This window comes from Ahaetulla prasina, chromosome 1, assembly GCF_028640845.1.
Source record: "Ahaetulla prasina isolate Xishuangbanna chromosome 1, ASM2864084v1, whole genome shotgun sequence".
In the NCBI taxonomy this organism is placed as follows: domain Eukaryota; kingdom Metazoa; phylum Chordata; class Lepidosauria; order Squamata; family Colubridae; genus Ahaetulla; species Ahaetulla prasina.
This window is the reverse complement of record NC_080539.1, coordinates 376,875,190-376,899,931: the sequence shown is the minus strand read 5'-3', so window position 1 is coordinate 376,899,931 and position 24,742 is coordinate 376,875,190. Positions and strand designations below refer to the sequence as shown.

At 46.7% G+C, this 24,742-nt stretch overlaps 1 protein-coding gene across 4 annotated transcripts in view; it reads right to left on the bottom strand.

The window, feature by feature from the left end:
• NRTN (neurturin) overlaps nucleotides 1-24,742 on the bottom strand; it is a 62,907-nt gene that overhangs the window by 13,433 nt on the left and 24,732 nt on the right. For 2 of the 4 annotated variants that reach the window (XM_058163729.1, XM_058163730.1), the window contains one exon: nucleotides 594-849. In XM_058163729.1, the coding sequence (XP_058019712.1) occupies nucleotides 594-822 (229 nt within the window). In that variant the 5' untranslated portion in view covers nucleotides 823-849. Of the gene's footprint in view, nucleotides 1-593; nucleotides 850-24,742 lie in introns of those variants that run through there. The other 2 variants (XM_058163731.1, XR_009152780.1) reach the window with 1 other exon arrangement.

The window sequence follows — 24,742 nt, the reverse complement described above, 5'->3', positions numbered from 1 at the left end:
CTGCTCCAGCTTCTAAATTAAATAGCCTAACACAGACCAACAGCCTGAGGGCAACTGGCATTTAAGAGTACATGTAGTCTTCAACTTACGACCATAATTGAGCCCAAAATCTCTGTTGCTAAGTGAGACATTTGTTAAGTGAGTTTTGCCTCATTTTACGACCTTTCTTGACACAGCTGTTAAGTGAATCACTGCAGTTGTTAAATTAGTAACACAGTAATCAAGAGAGCCTGGCTTTCCCATTGACTTTGCATGTCAGAAGGTTGTAAAAGGGGATCAGGTGACCCCAGGACGTTGCCACCGCCATAAATACAAGTCAGTTGCCAAACATCTGAATTTTGATCACATGATGATGCTGTAAGGGTTGTAAGTGTGAAATGAATTCTAAGTCATTTTTTTTCAGTGATGTTGTAACTTCAAACGGTCATTCGACGAACGGTTGTAAGTCGGGGACTCCCTGTAGAAGATCAGCTGAGATCAGCCAGCTGCAGACCCTCGGAGTGGGATAAAACCCCTCGGAAGCAATGTCCCCCATTCCTGGACACACCCGTTGCACCAGAGAGAAAAAAGGAGGATCAGACACAATGACTTACACTGGGAGATCAGCGACCTGCGGCGTCCCAGCTCCCGCGGAAATCTTCTGGATCCCTGGGCCAACGAAGGAGAGGAGGAGGAGGCGTCAGTGGCAGCAGTTCTGGAGAACAGCGACAAAGGGAAGGCAGCGGATTTGAGGCTCCGGCTGAGCATGTCTCTACAAACCAAAACGGAGAGCATGGAGCCGAAAACCATAGTGCCTATGGCTGCAAACTTCCATACCTTCATCTTAGACCCAGTCAGGACATTGGAAATCTGGAAGACAGTCAAAAGCAACAGGCTTAATTCCACCTGTCCTCCCGGAGGATGCCACATCGGCAAAATCCAAAGAAGTTGCACCCAGCGTCGACTTTTTCTCCACCACCACTCCATCCTGTCGAATGCAAACTTGCTTAGAGCAGGGGTCACCAACCTTTCGGATCTCAGGGACCACTAAATTCATAATTTTAAATTCTGTGGACCACTAATATGATCTGCTTAATGACCGGCTGGGTGGGCGTGGCAAGATGGTCATGTGACTGGGTGGGCGTGGCCAGTGGTGGGATTCAAATAATTTAACAACCGGTTCTCTGCCCTAATGATTTCTTCCAACAACCAGTTCACCAAACTGCTCAGGAAGTTAACAACCGGTTCTCCCGAAGTGGTGCGAACCGGCTGAATCCCACCACTGGGCGTGGCCAACTCAATGTCACTCATGTCGAGGGGCACCTTGCCAGCCTCTACTCGCCACTCCTCACCTGCCTGCCCGCCTGGGCTCTTTAGGGCCCCAACGGAAAGCGGTTGTTAGAGCTAAGCAGCCACCACAAGAAAAAGTTGGCAAAACAGCTCATTTCAAATTTGATCTGACTGAGAAGGAGGCTCAGCAGAAGCACCTCACTGAGGACTAGGAGCATAGGCTTTCCAAGCAGAGGGAAGACCTGAGGGAGTGCAAGGCCAGGTGCTGGCGCCTGGAGGCTCAGCGGGCTGAGATGGTCAGCCAGTTCCAGGCCATGAGGCAGTCCCACTGGAACGAGGCCCTCCGGTTCTTCGCCACCAGCGGCGCTTCCCTCCAGCCTCTGCCCAAAGCCCTGAACCAGGAGGCTGAAGCAGACCCCAAGTCGGAATTTCTGTCTCCCTCCGACCCACACAAAAAGACCCCAAAGGGGGAGACTCTCTGCAGCAACACAAACGTTCATTGCACGTATCTGGCCCAGGGGCCGTAGTTTGATGACCCTTTATTTAGTCAATATAAAAAATGCAAATAATTTTTCTGGGGACCACCAAAATTTTCTCACGGACCACCAGTTGGTGACCACTGGCTTAGAGTCTGTGGTGGGGAGAGCCAGCCGCCTCCCCTGCTAGAAAACGGCGTCACATTTGCAGAAACACCTGACTACAAAGGAACTTGTTTCATTTTCCCGGGCTGTGTATCTGTGGCGGAATTCAAATTTTTTTACTACCAGTTCTGTGGGCGTGGCTTGGTGGGCTTGGCAGGGGAAGGATACTGCAAAATCTCCATTCTCACCCCACTCTGGGGCCAGCCAAAGGGGGTATTTGCTGGTCCTCCGAACTACTCAAGATTTCCGCTACCGGTTCTCCAGAATCTGTCAGAACCTGCTGGATTTCCAGCACCTGCTGTATATTCTTTCACCCCGCTGAATGTTAGATTCTGCCTTTCACAACAGCAGCATATGAATGAATAAATTCATTTATTTCTTGCCCTCAGTCATTGCACATGGCTTTCTCTGGCTTGCTTGCTACGGGGTTTATTAAACTATTGAAAACTATCAAGGAAAGATTTTTACCCAGGTTATACAGGGTGTGTGTGTGCGTGTTTCCAAAAAGTCATAACACTTGTAAAAAAAAAAAAAAGTGTAAGGTTTTAATCACAGGCTTCCATTCTGACTTTATTTTTACTCCTCCTGCAAAAGCTTCTACAAAGGCCAATAAAAGAAAAATGAATAAATAAAATGATTTATGGACAGGCAGTTCTTGACTTACAATCACAATGGAGAACCAAAATTTCTGTTGTTTTATTTATTTATTTATTTATTATTTAAATTTGTATACCGTCCTTCTCCCGAAGGACTCAGGGCGGTTCACAGCCAAGTAAAAATACACAATACACTATAAATACAATTAAAATACAATTAAAAAACTTATTTAAATTGGCCACAATTAAAATTTGGAGATAAAACCCATTAAAAAAACCCATAACTTAAAAAACTAACCCAGTCCAGCGCAGATAAATAAGTAAGTTTTAAGCTCGCGGCGAAAGGTTCGGAGGTCCGGAAGTTGACGAAGTCCTGGGGGGAGTTCGTTCCAGAGGGCGGGAGCCCCCACAGAGAAGGCCCTTCCCCTGGGTGTCGCCAGACGACACTGTCGCGCCGACGGCACCCTGAGGAGTCCCTCTCTGTGAGAGCGCACGGGTCGGTGAGAGGTATTCGGTAGCAGCAGGCGGTCCCGTAAGTAACCCGGCCCTATGCCATGGAGCGCTTTAAAGACGTTCACCAACACCTTGAAGCGCACCCGGAAGGCCACAGGTAGCCAGTGCAGCCTGCTTGTTAGGCAAGGGAGTTGTTAAGAGAGTTTGGCTTCATTTTATGACCTTTGCCGCCATGTTTGTTAAGTGAAACATGCAGTTATTAAGTGGCTCGTGGGTTTATTAAGCTAATCCAGTTTCACCCGTTGTCTTTGCTTAAGCCAGTTGTGAAGGTTACAACTGGTGACCCTGGGATATTCCAACCGTCGTAAATACATGCCTGTTGCTAAGCTCCCAAATTTTGATCATGTGTCCATGGGGATGCTTCATGGGACATTGGGACAACTCGGGGTGGCCATCTGGAGGCACGCAACCAGGGGCGGCCCCCTCGCTACAGCCAAGTTGCCTCTGCCAACTCACTTCCACCGAGTCATTGCAGGACAATTCAACATAGGCAATTTGTTGTGAGGACAACTCTCTGCGGGTGCCCGGATGGAGAGCCAGTTGGGCAGGTACTGTAGGCAAGGGATTGGGTGGGTGAGCAGAGTGAACAGTGGCTGCAGCTGGGGGCTTTCCATTTTCACACTGCAATGTATATCAACTTTGCAGCTATTAAGATTGTTGGATGAGCAGGCACAAAAACAGCCAGGGAAGCTATTGGAGCCTGGGAAACGGACCCTTCGTCAGTCAACAGGAGGTCGATTTGCTTAGCCTATCAAGTATTTAGAAGGTGAGGGCTCGGTGTTCTCACCTAGACTTCCTGAGACAATAAAACGCACACGATTAGTCCCAAAAACCCTCTTTTTATTTCAACGGCTGTGAATTCTGTTCATTCGCAGCCCGTGATGAGTCACAAATAGTTTGTAAACAGTCCGACAGACGTCTGCCACAGTCCTTTGGGATAAGGCTGATAAGCACCCACCTTTATCTCCCTTGAGAGGCTGCCAAAGACCTAATTGGCAATTTCCTTTGCAAGGCCACACGGAGCACGGAGTCAAAATGGAGCTTCAGAAGTTAAACCAACCAGCATGAACAAAGCTGCTTCCTGCAAAAGCTCATGTGCCTTTGCTCCTCCTTTATGTCTTATTGGGGCGGGGCCAATAATCTCCAAGTCTTACTCCCAAGTCGCCTTTTTTGTCTTAACTGTTCTTGCCTCTGGCAGCTCTGCGCATGTGCACACTGGGAACAGGCTCCAGCAGTTCATCTGCCTCACTGATGTCTGACTCCGAAGGCAGCTGATACCTGTCATCCGGCCCTGGCCCCATCTCTGGCTTCGATGCAGAGCCTTCGTCCGAGCCTTCCCCAGACTCCAGGACTGGCCCATGTTCCTCCCCAGCCTCCTCACTGTCCAACTCTGCTGCCAGCTCCGCAGGCTGCTAGCGAACCACAACACTGGGCAGCACAAGCAAATGACCGCCAACAACTTAAAAGCCAGCCATCAACAGGCACCAATCAGCATCTAAAAAGCCACATACAACAGGCACTGTTGTGCCTCGTCCTCCCTCCTCTCCTCAGCCGGGCCCCTCCTGTCGCCTCCTGGGCCTGCTATCAGATTCAGAGTCTGATAATGAAGAGGAATGGCCTGGCATGCCTCCAGCCCCCAGCCCTGGCCCCATGCCTGGACAGAATGTCAGGAATGAACAAACAAACCTCACTCCTACAGCGTGTGAGCAGGGAGCCAGCCACGTGCTAGAATTTCTGGCAGCAGATCCAGAGGAAGAGAATTCACAGTGGACGGATCCCCGCTTCCGGAGATCTGAGAGGCGACGTCAGCAGAAGGAAGGGAGAGGCAGGCCTGGATAAGTGCTGAGTCATAGAGCTACACCCCACAGCCTATATAAAGGATCAGCTTGAGTCAAGCAACTTTGAGTCAAGCAAAGTCTCCTTTCGTTTGCTGAAGTCACAACTTGGATTCCCGCCTGCCCTGAGAAATCTGAAAGGAATTTGGCAAAGCTGCAGAGGCTTCGTTGCCACGCTTGATACGGACTTCCTAAACCCGGTCGTCGGAGGGGAAGGGGGACACGACAGGCACCATATAAATACCACACCTTGAACAGCACACATTCTGCTAGAGAGAGTTCCCCAAATGAATCTGAAAGCTCAGAAGACTGGTCCCAGTGACCGACCCAGATTGAATCCTGCATTTTTACATTCCTCGCCACTGCCACCATTGCCTCCCATGCTGAGTTCCAGGGCGTTCCAAGTTCGGACTATTCGGCAGTGGTGGCCGAGGGCAGGGCAGGCAGCAGGGAGGAAGTGGCAGATGGGAGCTTCCTGTGGGGGAAGTGAAAATGGGAAGCCCCCGGCCGCCACAGTCACTGTGCCCATGTCAGGGTTCCGAGTAACGCATCCACCCAAAGCAGAACTCCAAGGCAAGGACATGTTTATTGGACACATCATATCAGCATAGCTAGCGAAAACCAACTCTAACATTTCCCGCAAAACTAAAGTTTAATTTCCCCTCATTAAAAGAGCAAATATTTCCTTCCCCAGGTGTCACCGATCCCATTGTCCAATGAAGGTAGCTGGGAGGCTGCTTGGTCACTCCTCTCCTTCACTTGCCATCTCTTGGGATGATGACCTTGGTTCCCACGAGAAAACTTTTTGTTTTGACCGGTAGCCTTTTTTTATTTATTTATTTATTTACATTTATATCCCGCCCTTCTCCGAAGACTCAGGGCGGCTTACAGTGTATAAGGCAATAGTCTTCATTCTATTTGTATATTTTTTACAAAGTCAACTTATTGCCCCCCCAACAATCTGGGTCCTCATTTTACCTACCTTATAAAGGATGGAAGGCTGAGTCAACCTTGGGCCGGGCTTGAACCTGCAGTAATTGCAGGCTGCTGTGTTTTAATAACAGGCTACTTACAGCCTGAGCTACCACGGCCCCCTCCCAGCTTCCCCCCCTCCCTTCCCCCTTTCAAAGTTTGTGGCAACTATGAGGCAGGAAAAGATGGCTTCAGCCAGGTCAGCTTCAGAGTTGATAGCTCACCTGCTCGCTCACTTGCCTACCCAGATCTCCATCCAGGCACCCGCAGTGAGTTGTCCCCACAACGAATTGCCCATGTTGACTTGTCCTGCAACAATCTGACAGCACCAGACCTTGCTTCTATGCCCCTCCGAGTCGCGGGGAGCAGGGCAGTGTAGAAATTTAATACATGATTTTTATTGTGACTATTCCTAGAATTTTATGGCGTCTTTGTACCCAGCAAAAATGCCATTTTCCCAACAAAAATGCAGTTTTGTAATTTTCCAGACAGAAATGCATTCTTTTTGCCTACCCCGTTTCAAACCCCAGCATAAAATTCAGGAGAGGATTAAGCCTGGCGTAGCTTGGGCCACAATGGAAAGTTTGAAGATGCCGTATAAAAATAAAAACCTGGTTTCCATCATCCTGGCGATTGTAATGAAAATTATCCACGGTGAGGGAAGAGGAAGGGACCGTCTTCGCGGTATAGGTAGTCCTCAAATTACGCCGACCATCGAAAACAGGATTTCCGCTGCTAAGCAAGGCAGCAGTTTTCAGTTTTCAGGTTTATATCAGTTGACCAAATTAGTTTTGATCGTATTTTGAAAGCAAGGCAGTTCTGAAGTGAATTCGGCCTGATTTTATAATGACTTTTTCACCGTGGTTGAAATCATAAACAAGTTAGATTTAGAACAAATAAGTCAGTGGAACAACTTGCCTCCAGAAGTTGCGAAGACTCCAACACTGGAAGTTTTTAAGAAGATGTTGGAGAACCAGTTGTCTGAAGCGGTGTAGGGCAGGGGCGGGTTTCAAAACCCGTTGCTACCGGTTTGCTCGTGAGCACACACACACTCACGCATGCAATGCTTTTGCGAATGCATAAAAGCATCCGGGCAAGTGGGCGGAGCCTCCCACCACCACCGCTACCGGTTCAACCGAACCGGAGTGAACCTGTAGCAACCCAGATGTAGGGTTTCCTGCCTAAGCAGGGGGTTGGACTAGAAGACCTCCAAGGTCCCTTCCAACTCTGTTATTCTATTTCTATTAATCGAGTCCTGGGTGAGGGTCATGATTTAGGATGGAAATTCTGACCTCTATTACAGTCGTTAGGTGGCGGACTCCCTGTAATCCAACTGTCCTACCTTGTAGGCCCGTCGCAAAGATGTAAGAGAGGATATTGTTCACTGACGGAAAAAACACTCGGAAAGGACTTTGTTTCGGCTTCTTGTTGCTTTTCTTCTTCTTCTTCCCCCCCCCTTTTAAAAAAAAAACGAGTGCTCTGGTTCCTTTCTTCCCCAATCTGCCACTTTGAGGGGAAATGGTTTTTCAATTTTAATGGGCTCTGACATATTGTTTCCTGCCCTAGGGGTTATTTAAGGAAGTATTTTGATGTGCTTCAGTTGCTAAGAATACATGAGCTCAGCCCCCCCACCCCCACCCCGATTTAGCCTTGAGGAGAAAAAATGGAGGGAAGCTGAGCGGCTCCTTTTCTGGCCAGATCTTCCTCCGAGTACAGAATTCAAATCCCAGGAAGGCGGATTCGAACTGAAGGTGAAGAAGAGAAGAGAGGAGAGGAGAGGAGAGAGAATTAGAATAGAATAGAATAGAATAGAATAGAATAGAATAGAATAGAATAGAATAGAATAGAATAGAATAGAATAGAATAGAATAGAATAGAATATAGGAGAGAAGAGGAAGAGAAGGGAAGGGAAGGGAAGGGAAGGGAAGGGAAGGGAAGGGAAGGGAAGAGAAGAGAAGAGAAGAGAAGAGAAGAGAAGAGAAGAGAAGAGAAGAGAAGAGAAGAGAAGAGGAGAATTAGAATAGAATAGAATAGAATAGAATAGAATAGAATAGAATAGAATAGAATAGTATAGAAGAAAGGAGAGAAGAGAAGGGAAGAGAAGAGAAGAGAAGAGAAGAGAAGAGAAGAGAAGAGAAGAGAAGAACTTGATTGTCACTTTGATAAGTAAATAAAAAATTAAATAAAAAAATAAAAAAATATGTATATACCCACATATATTATATAACACAGAGAAACAACCCAGTCTAGTTTGCATGTATACATATACATGGCGGGAAAAATGAATCTTGCAAGTTTACCAGACAGATGGACTAGGGAATCTATTAATCTATCAGAATAGAGCTGGAAGGGACCTTGGAGGTCTTCTAGTCCAACCCCCAGCTCAAGCAAGAGACCCTCTACCATTTCAGACAAGTGGCTGTCCAGTCTTTTCTTAAAAAGCTTCAAGGATGGAGCGCCCACAGCTTCTGGTGGCAAGCTGTTCCACAGGTTGATTGTCCTCACTGTTAGGAAGTTTCTTTCTCCTTCCTTCCTTCTGATCCCTCGCTAAGAGAGAAAGAACTTCAGGAGGTCACCAGAGATGGTGGGTTTCTTCACTCCCCTCCCACAGAAAATGACCAAGCACCCCTTTGCAGACCCCTGAATTTGAAATCCCGTTTAGAGCAGGGGCTGGGCTGGATGACCTCAGGGGTCCTTCCCAACACTGGGATTCTGAGAAGGCTGGGACTGGTTTTCTCTCAGTGCTGATTGTGGAACCCAACGTAAGGCCATAACTGAGCCCAAAATTTCGGTTCCTAAGCAAGACAATTGTTAAAATGGAACTTTGCTCAATTCTCTCGCCTCTCCTGTTCAACATCTATATGAAGCCGCTGGGTGAGATCATCAATGGCTTTGGGGTGAGGTACCAACTGTACGCTGACAATACGCAGCTGTACTTTTCCACCCCAGGCCATCCCAACGAAGCCATCGAAGTACTGTCCCGGTGTTTGGAAGCCGTACGGGTCTGGATGGGGAGAAACAGGCTCAAACTCAATCCCTCCAAGACGGAGTGGCTGTGGATGCCGGCACCCCGGTACAGTCAGCTGCAGCCGCGGCTGACTGTTGGGGGTGAATCATTGGCCCCAGTGGAAAGGGTGCGCAACTTGGGCGTCCTCCTGGATGGACAGTTGTCTTTCTAAGATCATTTGACGACCGTCGCCAGGAGGGCTTTTTACCAGGTTCGCCTGGTCCGCCAGTTGCGCCCCTTCCTTGACCGGGATGCCTTATGCACGGTCACTCATGCTCTGGTTACCTCTCGCTTGGACAACTGTAATGCTCTCTACATGGGGCTCCCCTTGAAGAGTACCCGGAGGCTCCAGTTGGTTCAGAATGCAGCTGCGCGGGTGATAGAGGGAGCCGCTCGTGGCTCCCATGTGACACCACTCCTGCACAGTCTGCACTGGCTACCTGTGGTCTTTCGGGTGCACTTCAAGGTTTTGGTGACTACCTTTAAAGCGCTCCATGGCTTAGGGCCAGGGTACTTACGGGACCGCCTGCTGTTACCGAATACCTCCCACCGACCTGTACGCTCTCACAGAGAGGGTCTCCTCAGGGTGCCGTCCGCCAAGCAATGTCGGCTGGCGGCCCCCAGGGGGAGGGCCTTCTCTGTGGGGGCTCCCACCCTTTGGAACGAACTTCCCCCTGGACTCCGGCAACTGCCAGACCTTCGGACTTTCCGCCGCGAGCTGAAGACCTATTTGTTTGTTCGCGCAGGTCTGGCATAGGATTTTAATAGGATTTTAATTAGTTTTAATGTTTTAACATTCTATAATTCGGGGTTTTATTTTAAATGTTTTAATTCGGCCATTTGTATAATAAGTTTTTTAAATTATGGTTTTATGCGTATATTGCTGTTTTTTTTTTATTATGGCTGTAAACCGCCCTGAGTCCTTCGGGAGAAGAGCGGTATAAAAATTTAATTAATAAATAAATAAATAAATAAATTTTATGACCTTCCTTTCTTATTTCTTAATTTATCTATAGAGTTCTTGTCACCGTTGCTAAGTGAATCACTGCAGCTGCTGCGTTAGTAACGTGAATCTGGCATCCCCATGGATTTTGCCGGTCAAAAGGGGATCACGTAACCCCAGGAATCCTGCAACCGTCATAAATGTGACTCAGCTGCCAAACGCCTGAATTTCAACGGCATAACTTCAGGGAAGCTGCAAGGGTCGTAAGTGTGAAAATCGGGGATAAGTCCCCTTTTTTTTCAGTCCCGTTGTAACTTCGAATGGTCACTAAATGAACGGTTGTAAGACAAGAGCCCCCCTACACACACACACACACACACAGCCTCAGGAGATGGTTCTCGCCTCTGGACTTCTTTCCTTGCTCCTCTTTCTCCCACAAAAATAACCTCGCGAGATGGGCTGGGCTGAGAGGGACTGGTCTAAATTCACTTTTGTGCCTAAGGTAGGACTAGAACTCACAATCTCCTGGTGATCGGCCCAAAGTCAGCCAGCTGGCTTTTATGAAAAAGATGGGACTACAATTCACTGTCTCCTGGTGATTGTCCCAAAATTACCCAGCTGGCTTCCAGGGTTAAGATCAGACTAGAACTCACCGTCTCCTGGTGATTGTCCCAAAGTCATGTCTAAGGTGGGACTAGAACTCACTGGCTCCTGGTTACTGTCCCAAAGTCATATCTAAGGTGGGACTATAATTAACTGGCTCCTGGTTACTGTCCCATAGTCATATCTCAAGTGGGACTGTAATTCATTGTCTCCTGGTAATTGGCCTGATAACACCCAGCTGGCTTTCATGCCTAAGGCAGCACTAGAACTCACCATCTCCCAGTGATTGGCCCAAAATCCCTTAACCAGCTTTCCTGCCGAAGACAAGACTAGAGCTCCAATCGCCTGGTGATTTCATGCCTGAGGGCGGGATTAGAACTCACCATATCCCAGGGTCCAAGCCAGCCCCTGACCCGCGCCGTCCTAACTTCAAACCGTCGCTAAACAAGGCGATCGGTAAGCGAGGTCAACCTTTACAACCAGGCGAGCAACCAAGCCAGTTCACTTTAGCTAACCCTTCGTTTTGATTTAAAACTTTCCGAAACTCAAGGAAGGCGGCTGAGTCTGGAAGCAGGAGGGAAGTGTTGACGGATCTGTTTTTCCAATTAAGTCCCGTTTCTCCCCCCCCCTCGTCCCCCACCCATCTGTCTGTTAAGGAGACATTGTCAAGATGTTTAGGAAAAGGCCAGGATTAGAAAGCTTGAAGACATTTTGCAAAAAACGGGGGAGAGTGGTGGTGGGGGGGGGGGGGGAGAGAGAAGACCAGGATCTCTGGCAGAAAAACAGAACAGCCCCACTGGCTCTCTCTCCAAGACCCTCCACCACCCCCCACCCCACCTTTAATTTCCAGACTCTTAAGTAAAAACAGTTGTTCTGTGGGCACCACCGAACCCCTGCGAAGTTTCTCCATCATACTCCGACGGTTCTCCCGAGTCTTTCAACATAAGCCCCCTCCCGTGTAGCGTTCGCCTTCCAACTCAGAATGAAAAAGGATGGGTTTATTCCCATGCAGAAATTTCCCTTTCTGCATTGGGCCCTTCATAGAAAAACAGAACAACAGGACTGCAAGGTGCCTTGGAGATCTTCTAGTCCAACCCCTTGCTCAAGTAGGAAACCCTGTACCATTCCAGACAAACGGTTGTCCAGTCTCTTCTTTAAAAAACTCCTGTGATGGAGCATCCACAACTTCTGGAGGCAAGGAGTTCCGCTGACCACCGTAATTGTCCTCACTGTTAGGAAATTTTGCCTTAATTCCAGGTTGCTTCTCTCCTTGATTATTTTCCATCCACTGCTTCTTGTCCTGCCTTCAGGTTCTTTGGAGAATAGTTTGAACCCCTCTTCTTTCTGGCAGCCCCTCAAATGTTGCAATACTGCTATCATGTCATCCCTGGTCCTTCTTTTCATTAAACTAGTCATCCCCAATTCCTGCAACTGTTCTTCGTATATTTTAGCCTTCAGTCCCTGAATCATTTTTGTTGCTCTTCTCTGCACTCTTTCCAGAGTCTCAACGTTGTTGTTTTTTTAAATATCATAGTAACCAAAACTGGATGCAGTGTTCCAAATGTGGCCTTACCGAGGCATTATAAAGTGGTACTAAGACTTCACATGATGTTTTGGTGAAGACAGAAATGAAGAGAGAAAGAATGATAAGTGAAGAGAGAGAGAGAGAGAATGAGAGAGAGAGAGAATGAGAGAGAGAGGGAAACTGAGAAAGAGAGAGGGAATGAGAGAGAAATAGACAGGGAATGAGAGAGAGAGAAAGAGAGAGAGAGAGAGAGATGTAGGCTCATCCAACTTCACCTGGTCTGAGAAACAAAACAGGATTAGGCTGGGTTGATTCTTGAATAGAAAACCACAAGGAGATCACAACCCTAAGATCTGTGTTGATTGGCCAGAGGGCCCCATCTTCCATTTTATCTTCCAGGAAAGCAGGGGAATGAAAAGAGGGGAATTGGAGGGCTGGAGGGAAGAGGGATGGTGCAATAGGTCTAGGAAATCCCCACCAGGGGGGCTGGGAGTATCGATTTACTCCTGGACAAGGCAAGGACCCAGAATTGATAGATGGGTTGTTTTATTAAGAGAAGCTTCCGACAAACCATTTTAAGGCTATTTAACAGAAGTTAATTCAGTTCCTTGTAGTTAAATATTAACCAGTGTCTGCACAGAACCCTCACTTTCTCACGTCCGCTTATCAAAGAATTTCCAAATGAGGAAAGTACACAACAAACGATCTCTTAAAAGCTGTGTTTCTCAACTTGAACTCCCAGAATCCCCCAGACAGCTTAAAGGCGGGTGAACTTTTAATCCCAAGGAGAGAGAAAGATAGGTAAGTAGGTAGGTAGGTTAGCTAGAGAAAGTAGATAGGTAGGTTAGTAGGTAGAGAGAGACAGAGAGACAGAGAGAGAGAGACAGAGACAGAGAGAGAAATATAGGTTAGATAAATAGAGAAAGGTAGGTAGGGAGAGAGACAGAGACAGAAAAAGGTAGTTAGGTAGGTAGGTAAGTAGAGATAGATAGATATATAGAAAGTTAGGGAGAGAGAGAGAGAGAGAGAAAGAGAGAGAGAGATAGAAAGGTAGGTAGGTAGGCAGGTAGGTAGGTAGGTAGATGGACGGATGGATGGATGGATGATAGGTAGGTAGGTAGATATAGACGGACAGACATTTGGTAAGATCACATCTGGAATGCTGCATCCAGTTTTGGTCACCAAGTTACAGAAAAGATGTTGAGACTTTGGAAAAAGTGCAGAGAAGAGCAAGGAAGACGATTAAAGGCTTGGAGATTAAAACATAGGAAGGACAGGATTTGGGGTTTGGCCAGTCTAACGAAGAGAAGGACTAGGGGGGACATGATAGCAGGGTGGGGGTCAGCTTATTTTTCCAAAGCACCCGATGGCAGGACAAGAAGCAACGGATGGAAACTAAACAAAGAGTTGGAATTCAGGAGAAACTTCCTGACAGTGAGGACAATTAACCGGTGGAACAGCTCGCCACCAGAAGTTGTTGGTGCTTCATCACTGGACGTTTTTAAGAAGACACTGGACAACCATCTGTCTAGAATGGTATAGGGCAGTGATGGCTAACCTTTCCTGGACCGAGGGCCCAAAATGCTCGTGTGCGCACCCTAAAATGCAATGCACATGCGGCCCCACCGCATGTGCCCTGTGCCCCACACATATGTGGCAGAGACCCAATGACCAGCTGGCTGGTGGGAGACATGAATGCATGCATGGCGGAGCTGAACTGGGGCTCGCGTGCCCACAGACAGGGTACTGCATGCCACCTGTGGTACACGTTTCATAGGTTCGCCATCACAGATATAGTGTCTCCAGCTTGAGCAGGGGGCTGGATTAGAAGGCCTTTCCTTCCAGTTCTATTCCGATCAATTGACACGCTCCCAGGACGCCTTCAAAGGCAGCCCCACCTCCAGCGCATGGCAGTAGTCCAGCTGAGTGCAGAGGAAGCTGCTGTGGCTATACAAGAGGAGAGGGGGGTGAACGGGCCGTTCGAATGGTTGTAAATCGACAACCATTTAGAGATGAGCCATCCGTGTGCAGCAGCTGCCAAAAAAGCCAACACAGTTCTGGGCTGTGTAAACAGGGATAGAATCAAGATCACGTGAAGTGTTAATACCACTTTATAATGCCTTGGTAAGGCCACACTTGGAATATTGCATCCAGTTTTGGTCGCCACGATGTAAAAAAGATGCTGAGACTCTAGAAAGAGTGCAGGGAAGAGCAACAAAGATGATTAGGGGACTGGAGGCTAAAACATATGAAGAACGGTTGCAGGAACTGGGCATGTCTAGTTTAATGAAAAGAAGGACTAGGGGAGACATGATAGCAGTGTTCCAATATCTCAGGGGTTGCCACAAAGAAGAGGGAGTCGGGCTGTTCACCAAAGCACCTGAGGGTAGAACAAGAAGCAATGGGAGGAAACTCATCCAGGAGAGAAGCAACTTAGAACTAAAGAGAAATTTCCTGACAGTTAGAACAATCAACAAGTGGAACGACTTGCCTGCAGAAGTTGTGAATGTTCCAACACTGGAAATTTTAAAGAAAATGTTGGATAGCCATTTGTCTGGTGTAGTTTCCTGCCTGGCAGGGGGTTAGACTAGAAGACCTCCAAGGTCCTTTCCAAGTCTGTTATTATGTTATGTTATGACTTGTCTGGGCTTGGCTTTTGGTTGGAGTGGAGCATGCAAAACAAGACACTCGCGTCTTTGTCCAATTACGCCAAGATACACATTGCTTCTTCTTCTTCTTCTTCTTTTTTTGTGTCCTGATGAGGAAGGAAGATAATTATTTCCTAGCTCTGAATCTTCTCCAGCAAAAACGGAGCGAAAGAAAGCCCCGGTTGTCTGCGTGATGGATCATTTGGCGGGCGATTCCCCCTTCAAGGAGATTGTCTTCGGAGGCCAAACCTTGAAGAGGCACGTCCCATCCCGCCCCGAAGACGTGGGAGAGCCAGCCAGGCCCCCTTCCCTGCGTTGATCTTGGCCAACCCAAGAGGATTCGGCAGGGAGAGAAATGGGGATTGATTCTCCCTTCAGCTGGCCCAAAGTTGGTGAGCAGATCTGGGCCAAGGAACTTGGCCAAAACCCCTCCTGCTCTCCCCACTCCTCCCCGGTAGCCCTTTATTTCTTGGAGGGGGAGAGAGGGGGTCCCCCCAAAGGAGACAGGGTCCCCCTGCACCCCAAAAATCTTGCAGGCATGTCCCAAAGGGAAGAAGAAGGAACAGACTCGTCCTGTTCCCGGGCCTGGCCAAGAAAGACACCTGAGAAGGATACAGAATAAATCCAATTTTCCAAATACGTTTCAATACAATAAATCCCTTTTTTTTTCCGCTCCCAAATCCACGCCAAATTCTTATTCTGGTTTATGATTTCCCCCTACGACTGCTTTGTCGGTTGGAGAATTTCTTTAGCAGCCGAAGGGAAAAATGGAAGGGAAAGCATTACTCATGGGCAGTGTACCCAGGTACTTATATGCCTCGACTTATAACCAGCAGCACTGGAAAAAAGAGACTGGTGCCTGGTTCTCGCACTTATGACCATGGCAACATCCCTGCAGGTCACACGATCAAAATCCAACTGGCTTGCACCTTGATTTCAGCTTTGCTGGCTGTGGAACTCTGAATAGAATAGAGTAGAATAGAATTTTTATTGGCCAAGTGTGATTGGACACACAAGGAATTAGTCTTGGTGCATAGGCTCTGTGTACATAAAAGAAAAGATACGTTCATCAAGGTACAACATTTACAACACAATTGATGGTCAATATATCAATATAAATCATGAGAATTGCCAGCAACAAAGTTACAGTCATAGAGTCATAAGTGGAAAGAGATGGGTGATGGGAACGATGAGAAGATTAATAGTAGTGTAGATTCAGTAAATAGTTTGACAGTGTTGAGGGAATTATTTGTTTAGCAGAGTGATGGCCTTCGGGAAAAAACTGTTCTTGTGTCTAGTTGTTCTGTTATGCAGTGCTCTATAGCGTTGTTTTGAGGGTAGGAGTTGAAACAGTTTATGTCCAAGATACGTGGGGTCTGTAAATATTTTCACATCCCTCTTTTTGACTCGTGCAGTATACAGGTCCTCAATGGAAGGCAGGTTGGTAGCAATTATTTTTTCTGCAGTTCTAATTATCCTCTGAAGTCTGTGTCTTTCTTGTTGGGTTGCAGAACCGAGTTCTGGGAGTTCTGGGAGTTGAAGTCCACAAGTTTGAAAGTTGCCAAGGTTGGAGACCCCTGGTCTAGATGCAGAAGACCCCAGGCTGAGTTGCAGGATCCCAGGTAAATCCAGCCACCTGTCTGCCACACCCAACCCAGCAATTAGAAGAGCTGATAGAATAGAATAGAGCTGGAAGGGACCTTGGAGGTCTTCTAGTCCAGCCCCCTGCTCAAGCAGGAGAACCTATACCATATCAGAAAAGTGACTTTCCCGTCTCTTCTTAAATACAGTACCTCCAGCGATGGAGCGCCTACAATATCTGGTGGCAAGCTGTTCCACTGCTTAATTGTCCTTACAGTTAGGAAGTTTCTTTCTTTTTTTTATTCAAAAAGTTTTACAAAAAAAATTCCCCCCCCTTGAGAAAGTTAGGAAGTTTCTCAATTCGAGGTTGCTTCTCTTTTTGCTGAGTTTCCATCCATTGCTCCTTGTCCTGCCTTCTGGTGCTTTGGAAAATAATTTGACTCGCTCTTCTTTGTGGTAGCCCCTCAAATACTGTCATGACATCACCCCTAATCCTTAAGAGAATAACAGAGTTGGAAGGCATCTTTTTAGTCTAATGTACATCCCCCTCTTCAAGCAGGAGACCCTACTCCGTTCCAGACAAATGATTGTCCAATCTATTCCTAAACAACTCATGCGATGGAGCAACCACAACTTCCAGTGGCAAGCTGTTCCACCGGTTAATTGTTCTCCTGTCAGGAAATTTCTCCTTAGTTCTAGGTTGCTTCTTGTCCTGCCCTCAGGTGCTTTGGAGAATAGCTTGACTCCCTCTTCTTTGTGGCAACCCCTGAGATATTGGAAGACTGCTATCATGTCTCCCCTACTCCTTCTTTTCATAAGACTAGACATATCTAGTTCAGCGGTGAAATCCAAATTTTTTTACTACCGGTTCTGTGGACGTGGCTTGGTGGGCATGGTGTGGCTTGATGGGTGTGGCTTAGTGGGCGAGGCAGGGGAAGGATATTGCAAAATCTCCATTCCCACCCCACTCTGGGGCCAGCCAGAGGTGGTATTTGCCGGTTCTCCGAACTGCTCAAAATTTCCGCTACCGGTTCTCCAGAACCTGTCAGAACCTGCTGAATTTCACCCCTGATCTAATTCCTACAACTATTCTTCCTATGTTTTAGCCTCCAGTCCCCTGATCATCTTCGTTGCTCCTCTCTGCACTTTTTCTAGAGTCTCCACATCTTTTTTACATCGCGGCGACCAAAATTGGATGCAGGATTCCTAGCATGCCTTTGTATCATCCACATGTTGTCAGTGGTGGGTTGCTACCGGTTCGGTCCGGATCTTGCGAACCGGCAGTAACGGAGGCAGGAGGCTCCGCCCACCTGCCCGGATGTCATCACGGACGCTCTGCCCATGCGCAGAAGCGCTGCACGCTCTCCTGTTGCAAACCGGTAGCAAAGGTAAGTAGAACCCACCCCTGCATGTAGTCCCTTAAAAATCCCACCCAGCCATCCCTGGAATGAGCAGGCAGAATTGCAACCGGGGGAGTTTCTCCCAGCCAGGAAAAGTGGTGTGTGTTTGTGTGTGTGTGTGTGTGTGTGTGTGTGTGTGTATCTCGCCTTCTTATCCACTCCCCGTGCCTCTTTCCCATTCATTCCTGGGTGAGGATTGAGAGAGTAGACTTTTAGGAAATGATGAAGAACAGATTCTCATGGACGTCAATCCAGGCCGAACCAGGGGTGGTATTCACGTACTTTCCCTACCGGTTCACAAATGTGAGCCTACGCGGCCACCACTGGCATCCCATCCGCGCATGTGCCCGGTCTTCCGTTCATGTGCTTTGCTGGCGTGCGCGCCTTCTGTGCAGGCGCCCGGCCTCAAAAACGTGCCTAAATAGGATGGCATAGAGATTTCCACTACCGGTTCGGGCAAACCGGTCTGAACCAGCTGAATACCAGCTCTGGGACCAACGTATCACCAGAGTAAGGTTCTAGGATAGGGGTCTCCAACCTTGGCCACTTTAAGCCTGGCGGACTTCAACTCCCAGAATTCCCCAGCCAGCTTTAAGTCCGCCAGGCTTAAAGTGGCCAAGGTTGGAGACCCCTGTTCTAGGAGGCTCCTGAATCCTCCTCGGATCACGCTGAACCGTCCCCTTCCCTTCAATCCAGTCCAGATCCCGTTCCCCACACCTCCAACCCCGAATTTGGGGTTCCGACTCAAGCCGGGGATGTCGCAGGAATAAATACAAATGAGATCCAGAGGACTGCGAGGAAAAGAAGAAACATAGTGTAAGCCGCCCTGAGTCTTCGGAGAAGGGCGGGATATAAATGCAAATAAATATATATATATATTTATTCCTAAAAGCAAAAACTGCAGGCTGCAGAGAAATGGGAGTAAAGCCACAGACTTTGGTAAGGGAGCTTATTCTGGAAGTGTCTAGAGTGTCACTTGAGGGGTGTGTGTGTGTGTGTGTGTGTGTGTGTGTGTGTGTGTGTGTGTATGTGTGTGTGTGTGTGTGTGTGTAGGTATGTCTATGATGTTTATTCTTGTGAGCATGCAGTTCCTCTGGGAGACTTAATTTGATTAACTGTGTTTGCAGACCTTATCCTTTGATATGTAGATTAGGTCTGGGTAAGGGGTTTGGGGTAGTGTCAGGGGTGAAATGTTCCCGGTTCAGACTGGATTGTCCGATCCGGTAGCGATGGCAGCGGGTGCTTCGGAGAACCGGTAGCAAAAATCCCTGCTCCCCCTCCCCCCATGGCCAACTGAGCCGCGCGAACATCAGAAATTTTTTTTTTTTTACTTTTAAAAGCATTTTTTCTTCGGCCGAAAAAATGCTTTTAGAGGTTTTTTTAAAAAAGCCTCTGATGATCGCGCGGCTCAGCTGGGATCGTCAGAGGCTTTTAAAACCTTCTTAAAATTCAGTCACATTACCCCACCATCACCAAGCCACACCCACAGAACCGGTAGTAAAAAAAAATTTTACATTTCACCACAAGGGTAGTGTGCTAATTTTAACTGATTAACCGAAGTTCATTTCAGCTTGACTGTCCATTATCCAGCAGAGACCCCAATTCGCAGTCCATTGTGGAGTCTGTTCATGCTTTAAGGGAAGATGGAGACAGTATAAGGAATAAAACATATTTGGATATAAAACTTCTCGCATCCAGGTTCACCGACCGAGGAGGAGACACACACCCCCATATCCCCCCACCTCTCCTCCTCCGGGGACCCTCCCTGGCCAACAAGTGAGCAAGCAAAGGTAGGCGTGCCAGAGAAAGCGAGCCAAGCCAGCCCCACCACCACCCCAGGCAAAACCTCCCAAATGTTATAAATGGTCAGTGATAAAAATTAAAAAAACAAAAATTGCAAAGTCCCAGGAACTAAATCAAGCAAACGCAGCAAATAATAATAATAATAATAATAATCTGGATGAAGTCAGTTTTGCAAGGTGAGGGGAGCGAGCATCAGCACAATGCAAGCTTGAGGAAGCAGAACAACGGGGTGCAGTTCGCATCAGCTGGAAATTACAGCCTCTGTGGCTCAGGCTGCTAATGCAGTCTGTTATTAACAGCAGCTGCCTGCAATTACTGCAAGTTCAAGTCCCACCAGGCCCAAAGTTGACTCAGCCTTCCATCCTTTATAAGGTAGGTAAAATGAGGACCCAGATTGTTGGGGGCAATAAGGTGACTTTGTATATAAATATACAAATAGAATGAAGACTATTGCTAACATAGTGTAAGCCGCCATCCAATTGCCATCCAGGGGTCCCTGAAGACCCCTCCATCGCCCCCAGCTCTCCTGCCCAGACGAGGGGAATGTGGCTGGCTCAGAGGATGGGCATCAGGAAGCCTCACCCAATTGGGGAGGAGGGACCCCCATTTCCAGGGATGGAAACGGACAGGAAGCCCCCTCCCCCAAAGACACTCCTCTGGTACACCACTTGCAGAGAAATTTCCCACCTACCCCCAAAGGCATCACAAGTTTAGGGTCTCGGCATCCGTAGAGTCTTGCTTGGGAGCCCCCACGCCCCCAACAAGCCAGCATGGATGTGGAGAGCAGAAACCTGGCTTGCAAATGGTCAGAGTGGAAGAGAAGTGCAGGAACTGGGTATGTCTAGTTTAATGAAAAGAAGGACCAGGGCAGACATGATAGCTGTGTTCCAATATCTCAGGGGCTGCCCCAAAGAAGAGGGAGTCAAACTATTCTCCAAAGCACCTGAGGGTAGAACAAGAAGCAATGGGTGGAAACTCATCAAGGAGAGAAGCAACTTAGAACTAAGGAGAAATTTCCTGACAGTTAGAACAATTAATAATTGGAACGACTTGCCTGTAGAAATTGTGAATGCTCCAACACTGGAATTTTTAAGAAAATGTTGGATAACCATCTGACTGAGATGGTGTCGGGTTTCCTGCCTGGGCAGGGGGTTGGACTAGAAGACCTCCAAGGTCCCTTCCAACTCTGATATTATTATTATTATTATTATTATTATTATTATTATTATTATTATTATTATTATTATTATTATTATTATTATTATTATTATTATTATTATTATTATTATTATTATTATTGAAGTGCCTGGACAGCTGTGGGTGAATCCAGCTCCCTTTTCTCTACCGGTCCATCTGGGACAGCAGCCCACCCATAATCCTCAGCCAGACTGGTCTTTGGGTCTCCTGGAACATCACAAGCTTGCACATTTGAAGGGCACCTGATTTGGGAGGTCGAGCTAACTCGGGATGGCTTTAGGACCCGTCGCCCTTCGGTGCCACCCTAAGCCCGGCCTGGGACCAGATGCAAGAGACACCGCTCAGGGTTGGGGCACTGCCAGGGTGAGCGCCAAGGGGAGCAGTACCCTGCATTGTCTTGACGTCCTTGGCACCGTGCAAGGTTGTGACCCAGAAGGACTCGGTGGCCTGAAGAACATCGCCAAGGGCTGGCAAGGAGACCTCTCTGCTCCCAGGCAGAAGCAGGAAGGGGCTTTCCAGCTGGCACTGCCCAGCTCCCACCCCCTCTTTCCAAGGTGGGGGGGCGTCTTCCTTCAAGACTCCTTGTCGGGAAATTCCTTTCTGTTGACGCTCCCTTGCAGGATATTGACGAAGAGCCTTGAAGGTTGAGGGTTCAGCTTCAAGGACACCTGGCAGGGTCCTGGGCACACCGGCGGGGCGCCAAAACATAGTGCCAGGTGTGGCTTGTCAACACAGGTCTCAGCCAGACCCGCCAAGCTTGCACAAGCTGAATGGCACCCCTGGCATCCAGAGGGCACAGCCCGGGCTGCCCTCCTCCCACCCCCACCCCGCCAATGGCTCTCGGGGCAGTGGAGGGAGAAGGGAGCTGTTCCTGGGAGCTGCACATTCTGGTTTATCAATTGATGTGATTGATGCCCAATTCGAACACAGTGACTCCGGGATGGCTGGTCACAAGCCACGGGGGGGAGGGCGGAAACACTTCTCATTAGAATTCAGAGACTCCCAAAGAGGCGTCAGGATTTGCACTCGTGCCCTCTTCATCCTGGCCCCAACACCAAGGAAAAAAAATCTCTTTTTTTTGTCCTGAAAGTGGACACAATCAAACCAGGAGACCCTGAATTCTAGTCCCGCCTTAGGCATGAAAGCCAGGTGGGTGACTTTGGGCCAATCGCCAGGAGACGGTGAGTTCTAGTCCCACCTTCAGAATGAAAGCCAGCTGGGTGACGTTGAGCCAAAACCAGGAGAAGGTGAATTCTAGTCCTGTCTTAGACATGTAAGCGAGCTGGGTGACTGTGGGCCAATCACCAGGAGACGGTGAGTTCTAGTCCCACCTTCAGAATGAAAGCCAGCTGAGCGACTTTGGGCCAATCACCAGGAGACGGTGAATTCTAGTCCCACCTTAGGCACAAAAGCCAGCTTTGGGCCAGTCCTTCTCTCTCAGCCCAACCCACCTCAGAAGGTTGTTGTCGCGGCAGGAAAAAAGAGGAGGTAAGATTGTTGTGTATGTTTGCTGCCTTGAGTTACTCACAGAATAATGAAAGTGAGGGCTTCCTGTTCTGTAGCCCCAGCAATTCCAGAAATAGGTTAAAACTGTTTTATTTCAAGGTACTTCTGGTCCTGGCTGGTTGCTTTGGTGCTCATGGTTCTTTGTTTTGAAAATTATTCTGATTTACTTCTTTCATTATTATGGTTTCGGTTTGGACTTAAGAAGGGGGGGGGCTGTCGGTGGATCAGGATGGGTTAAAAGTACCATATCCCTAAACAAGCCGACCCACCAACTGATCAATCAAGAGACTGATTGGGGAAAAATATCTCCTCAACATACAAATTAAAGGACAATTTGTACACTTCTCTTAAGAACCATCTGCTTATAAATAGATCTGGGCATTTTATGGCCCTTGGCCACATCTGGCCATTTAGCCATCTCTGTCTGGCCCACGTGGATTACTTTTATTTTGAAGGCAACTATTTAACAGAACAGAAGAGTTGGAAGGGACCTTGGAGGTCTTCTAGTCCAACCCCCTGCTCATGCAGGAAACCCTAAACTTAAACCATTTCAGATAGGTGGCAGTCCAGTCCCTTCTTAAAGACCTCCGGGAATGAAGCTCCCACAGCTTCTGAAGGCAACTTCTGTTCCATTGGTTGATTGCTCTCCTTGTCAGAAAATTTCTCTTTAGTTCTAGATTGTTCCATTTTTTAAAAAATAATAATAATGAGTAGTTCTAATATACCTATGTACATTATGCATGCACCTGTGGCTATGTGTCTTCACAGCTCTATTTGTTCGCCCTTCCCCACATGAGTCTCACAATAGAATGGAATGGAATAGGAAATAAAAAATAGAAAAAGAAAATAGAAAATAGAATAGAAAATAGAATAGAAAATAGGAAAAGAGAATAGAAAATAGAATAGAATAGAATAGAATAGAATAGAATAGAATAGAATAGAATAGAATAGAATAGAATAGAAAAAAGAAAATAGAAAAATAGAATAGAAAATAGACAATAGACAATAGAAAATAGAATAGAATAGAAAATAGAAAAATAGAATAGAAAATAGAAAGAATAGAATAGAATAGAAAATAGAAAAATAAAATAGACAATAGACAATAGACAATAATAAAATAGAATAGAAAATAGAAAAATAGAATAGAATAGAATAGAAAATAGAAAAGGAGAATAGAAAATAGAATAGAATAGAATAGAATAGAATAGAATAGAATAGAATAGAATAGAATAGAATAGAATAGAATAGAATAGAATAGAATAAAATAGAATAGAATAGAAAAAAGAAAATAGAAAAATAGAATAGAAAATAGACAATAGACAATAGACAATAGAAAATAGAATAGAATAGAAAATAGAAAAAGAGAATAGAAAATAGAAAATAGAAAATAGAATAGAATAGAAAATAGAAAAAGAGAATAGAAAATAGAAAATAGAAAATAGAATAGAATAGAAAATAGAAAATAAAAATTAGAAAATAGAAAAATAGAATAGAAAATAGAAAAAATAGAAGAAAATAGAAAATAGAAAAATAGAGAATAGAGAATAGAGAATAGAACAGAACAGAACCTGAGGACGCAAATAAACCTCCAAGTGGCCTCAACGTATCTCTAAAAAGGATGCAAATGACCAGCTGTCTGTAGGGAGTATAAATCTTTCCTTCCCACATGAGTCTCACAATAGAATGGAATAGAATAGAACAGAACAGAAGAGTTGGAAGGGACCTTGGAGGTCTTCTAGTCCAACCCCCTGCTCATGCAGGAAACCCTAAACTTAAACCATTTCAGACAGGTGGCAGTCCAGTCCCTTCTTGAAAGCTTCCAGGGATGAAGCTCCCACAGCTTCTGAAGGCAACTTCTGTTCCATTGGTTGATTGCTCTCCCTGTCAGAAAATTTCTCCTTAGTTCTAGATTGTTCCATTTTTTAAAAAATAATAATAATGAGTAGTTCTAATATACCTATGTACATTATGCATGCACCTGTGGCTATGTGTCTTCACAGCTCTATTTGTTCGCCCTTCCCCACATGAGTCTCACAATAGAATGGAATGGAATAGGAAATAGAAAGAATAGAATAGAATAGATAGAACCTTCCGTCATGAGCTCAAGACACATTTATTCATCTGTGCAGGACTGGCTTAGATTTTAAATTTATAGGGTTTTAAATTGGTTTTAATATTTATATTTCCATTTTAATAATTGGGGCATTAGAATAAGTTTTTAATGACTATTTTAATCTGTATATTGATCTTTCCTTCCCACCATCCAGTCAGAGCTGAGGAAGCTTCTTGGATGAGAAGCAAAACGTCTTCAAAGAAAAAAACCAGAAAGTCCAAGTAGCTCTTGGGGGGGGGGGAGGAGCTTTGGAACAACCGTGACGTGGATGACGGAGAATCTCTACAGATTGTAAAAGGGGGCAAAACTCACTTAGCAACATAAATTTTGGGCTCAATTGTGGTCATAAGTCAAGGACTACCTATATTTATTGGGGCAGAGCTGAGTCAGCAATAAATCTCCAAGGAGGCTGTGCAGAGGCCCGCAGCCAACCCCACACAAAACATAACACAACACAACCTCATTCTACCTGCCACACCCCGCTGAGCTGATCCAACTGCATCCCGAAATCCAGAGGGTGACCCCACGTGGCAGGAGCTGAGCCCCGCCCCCTTATTAGGCATGCAAAATTATGCCATCCCAGCCGCCAT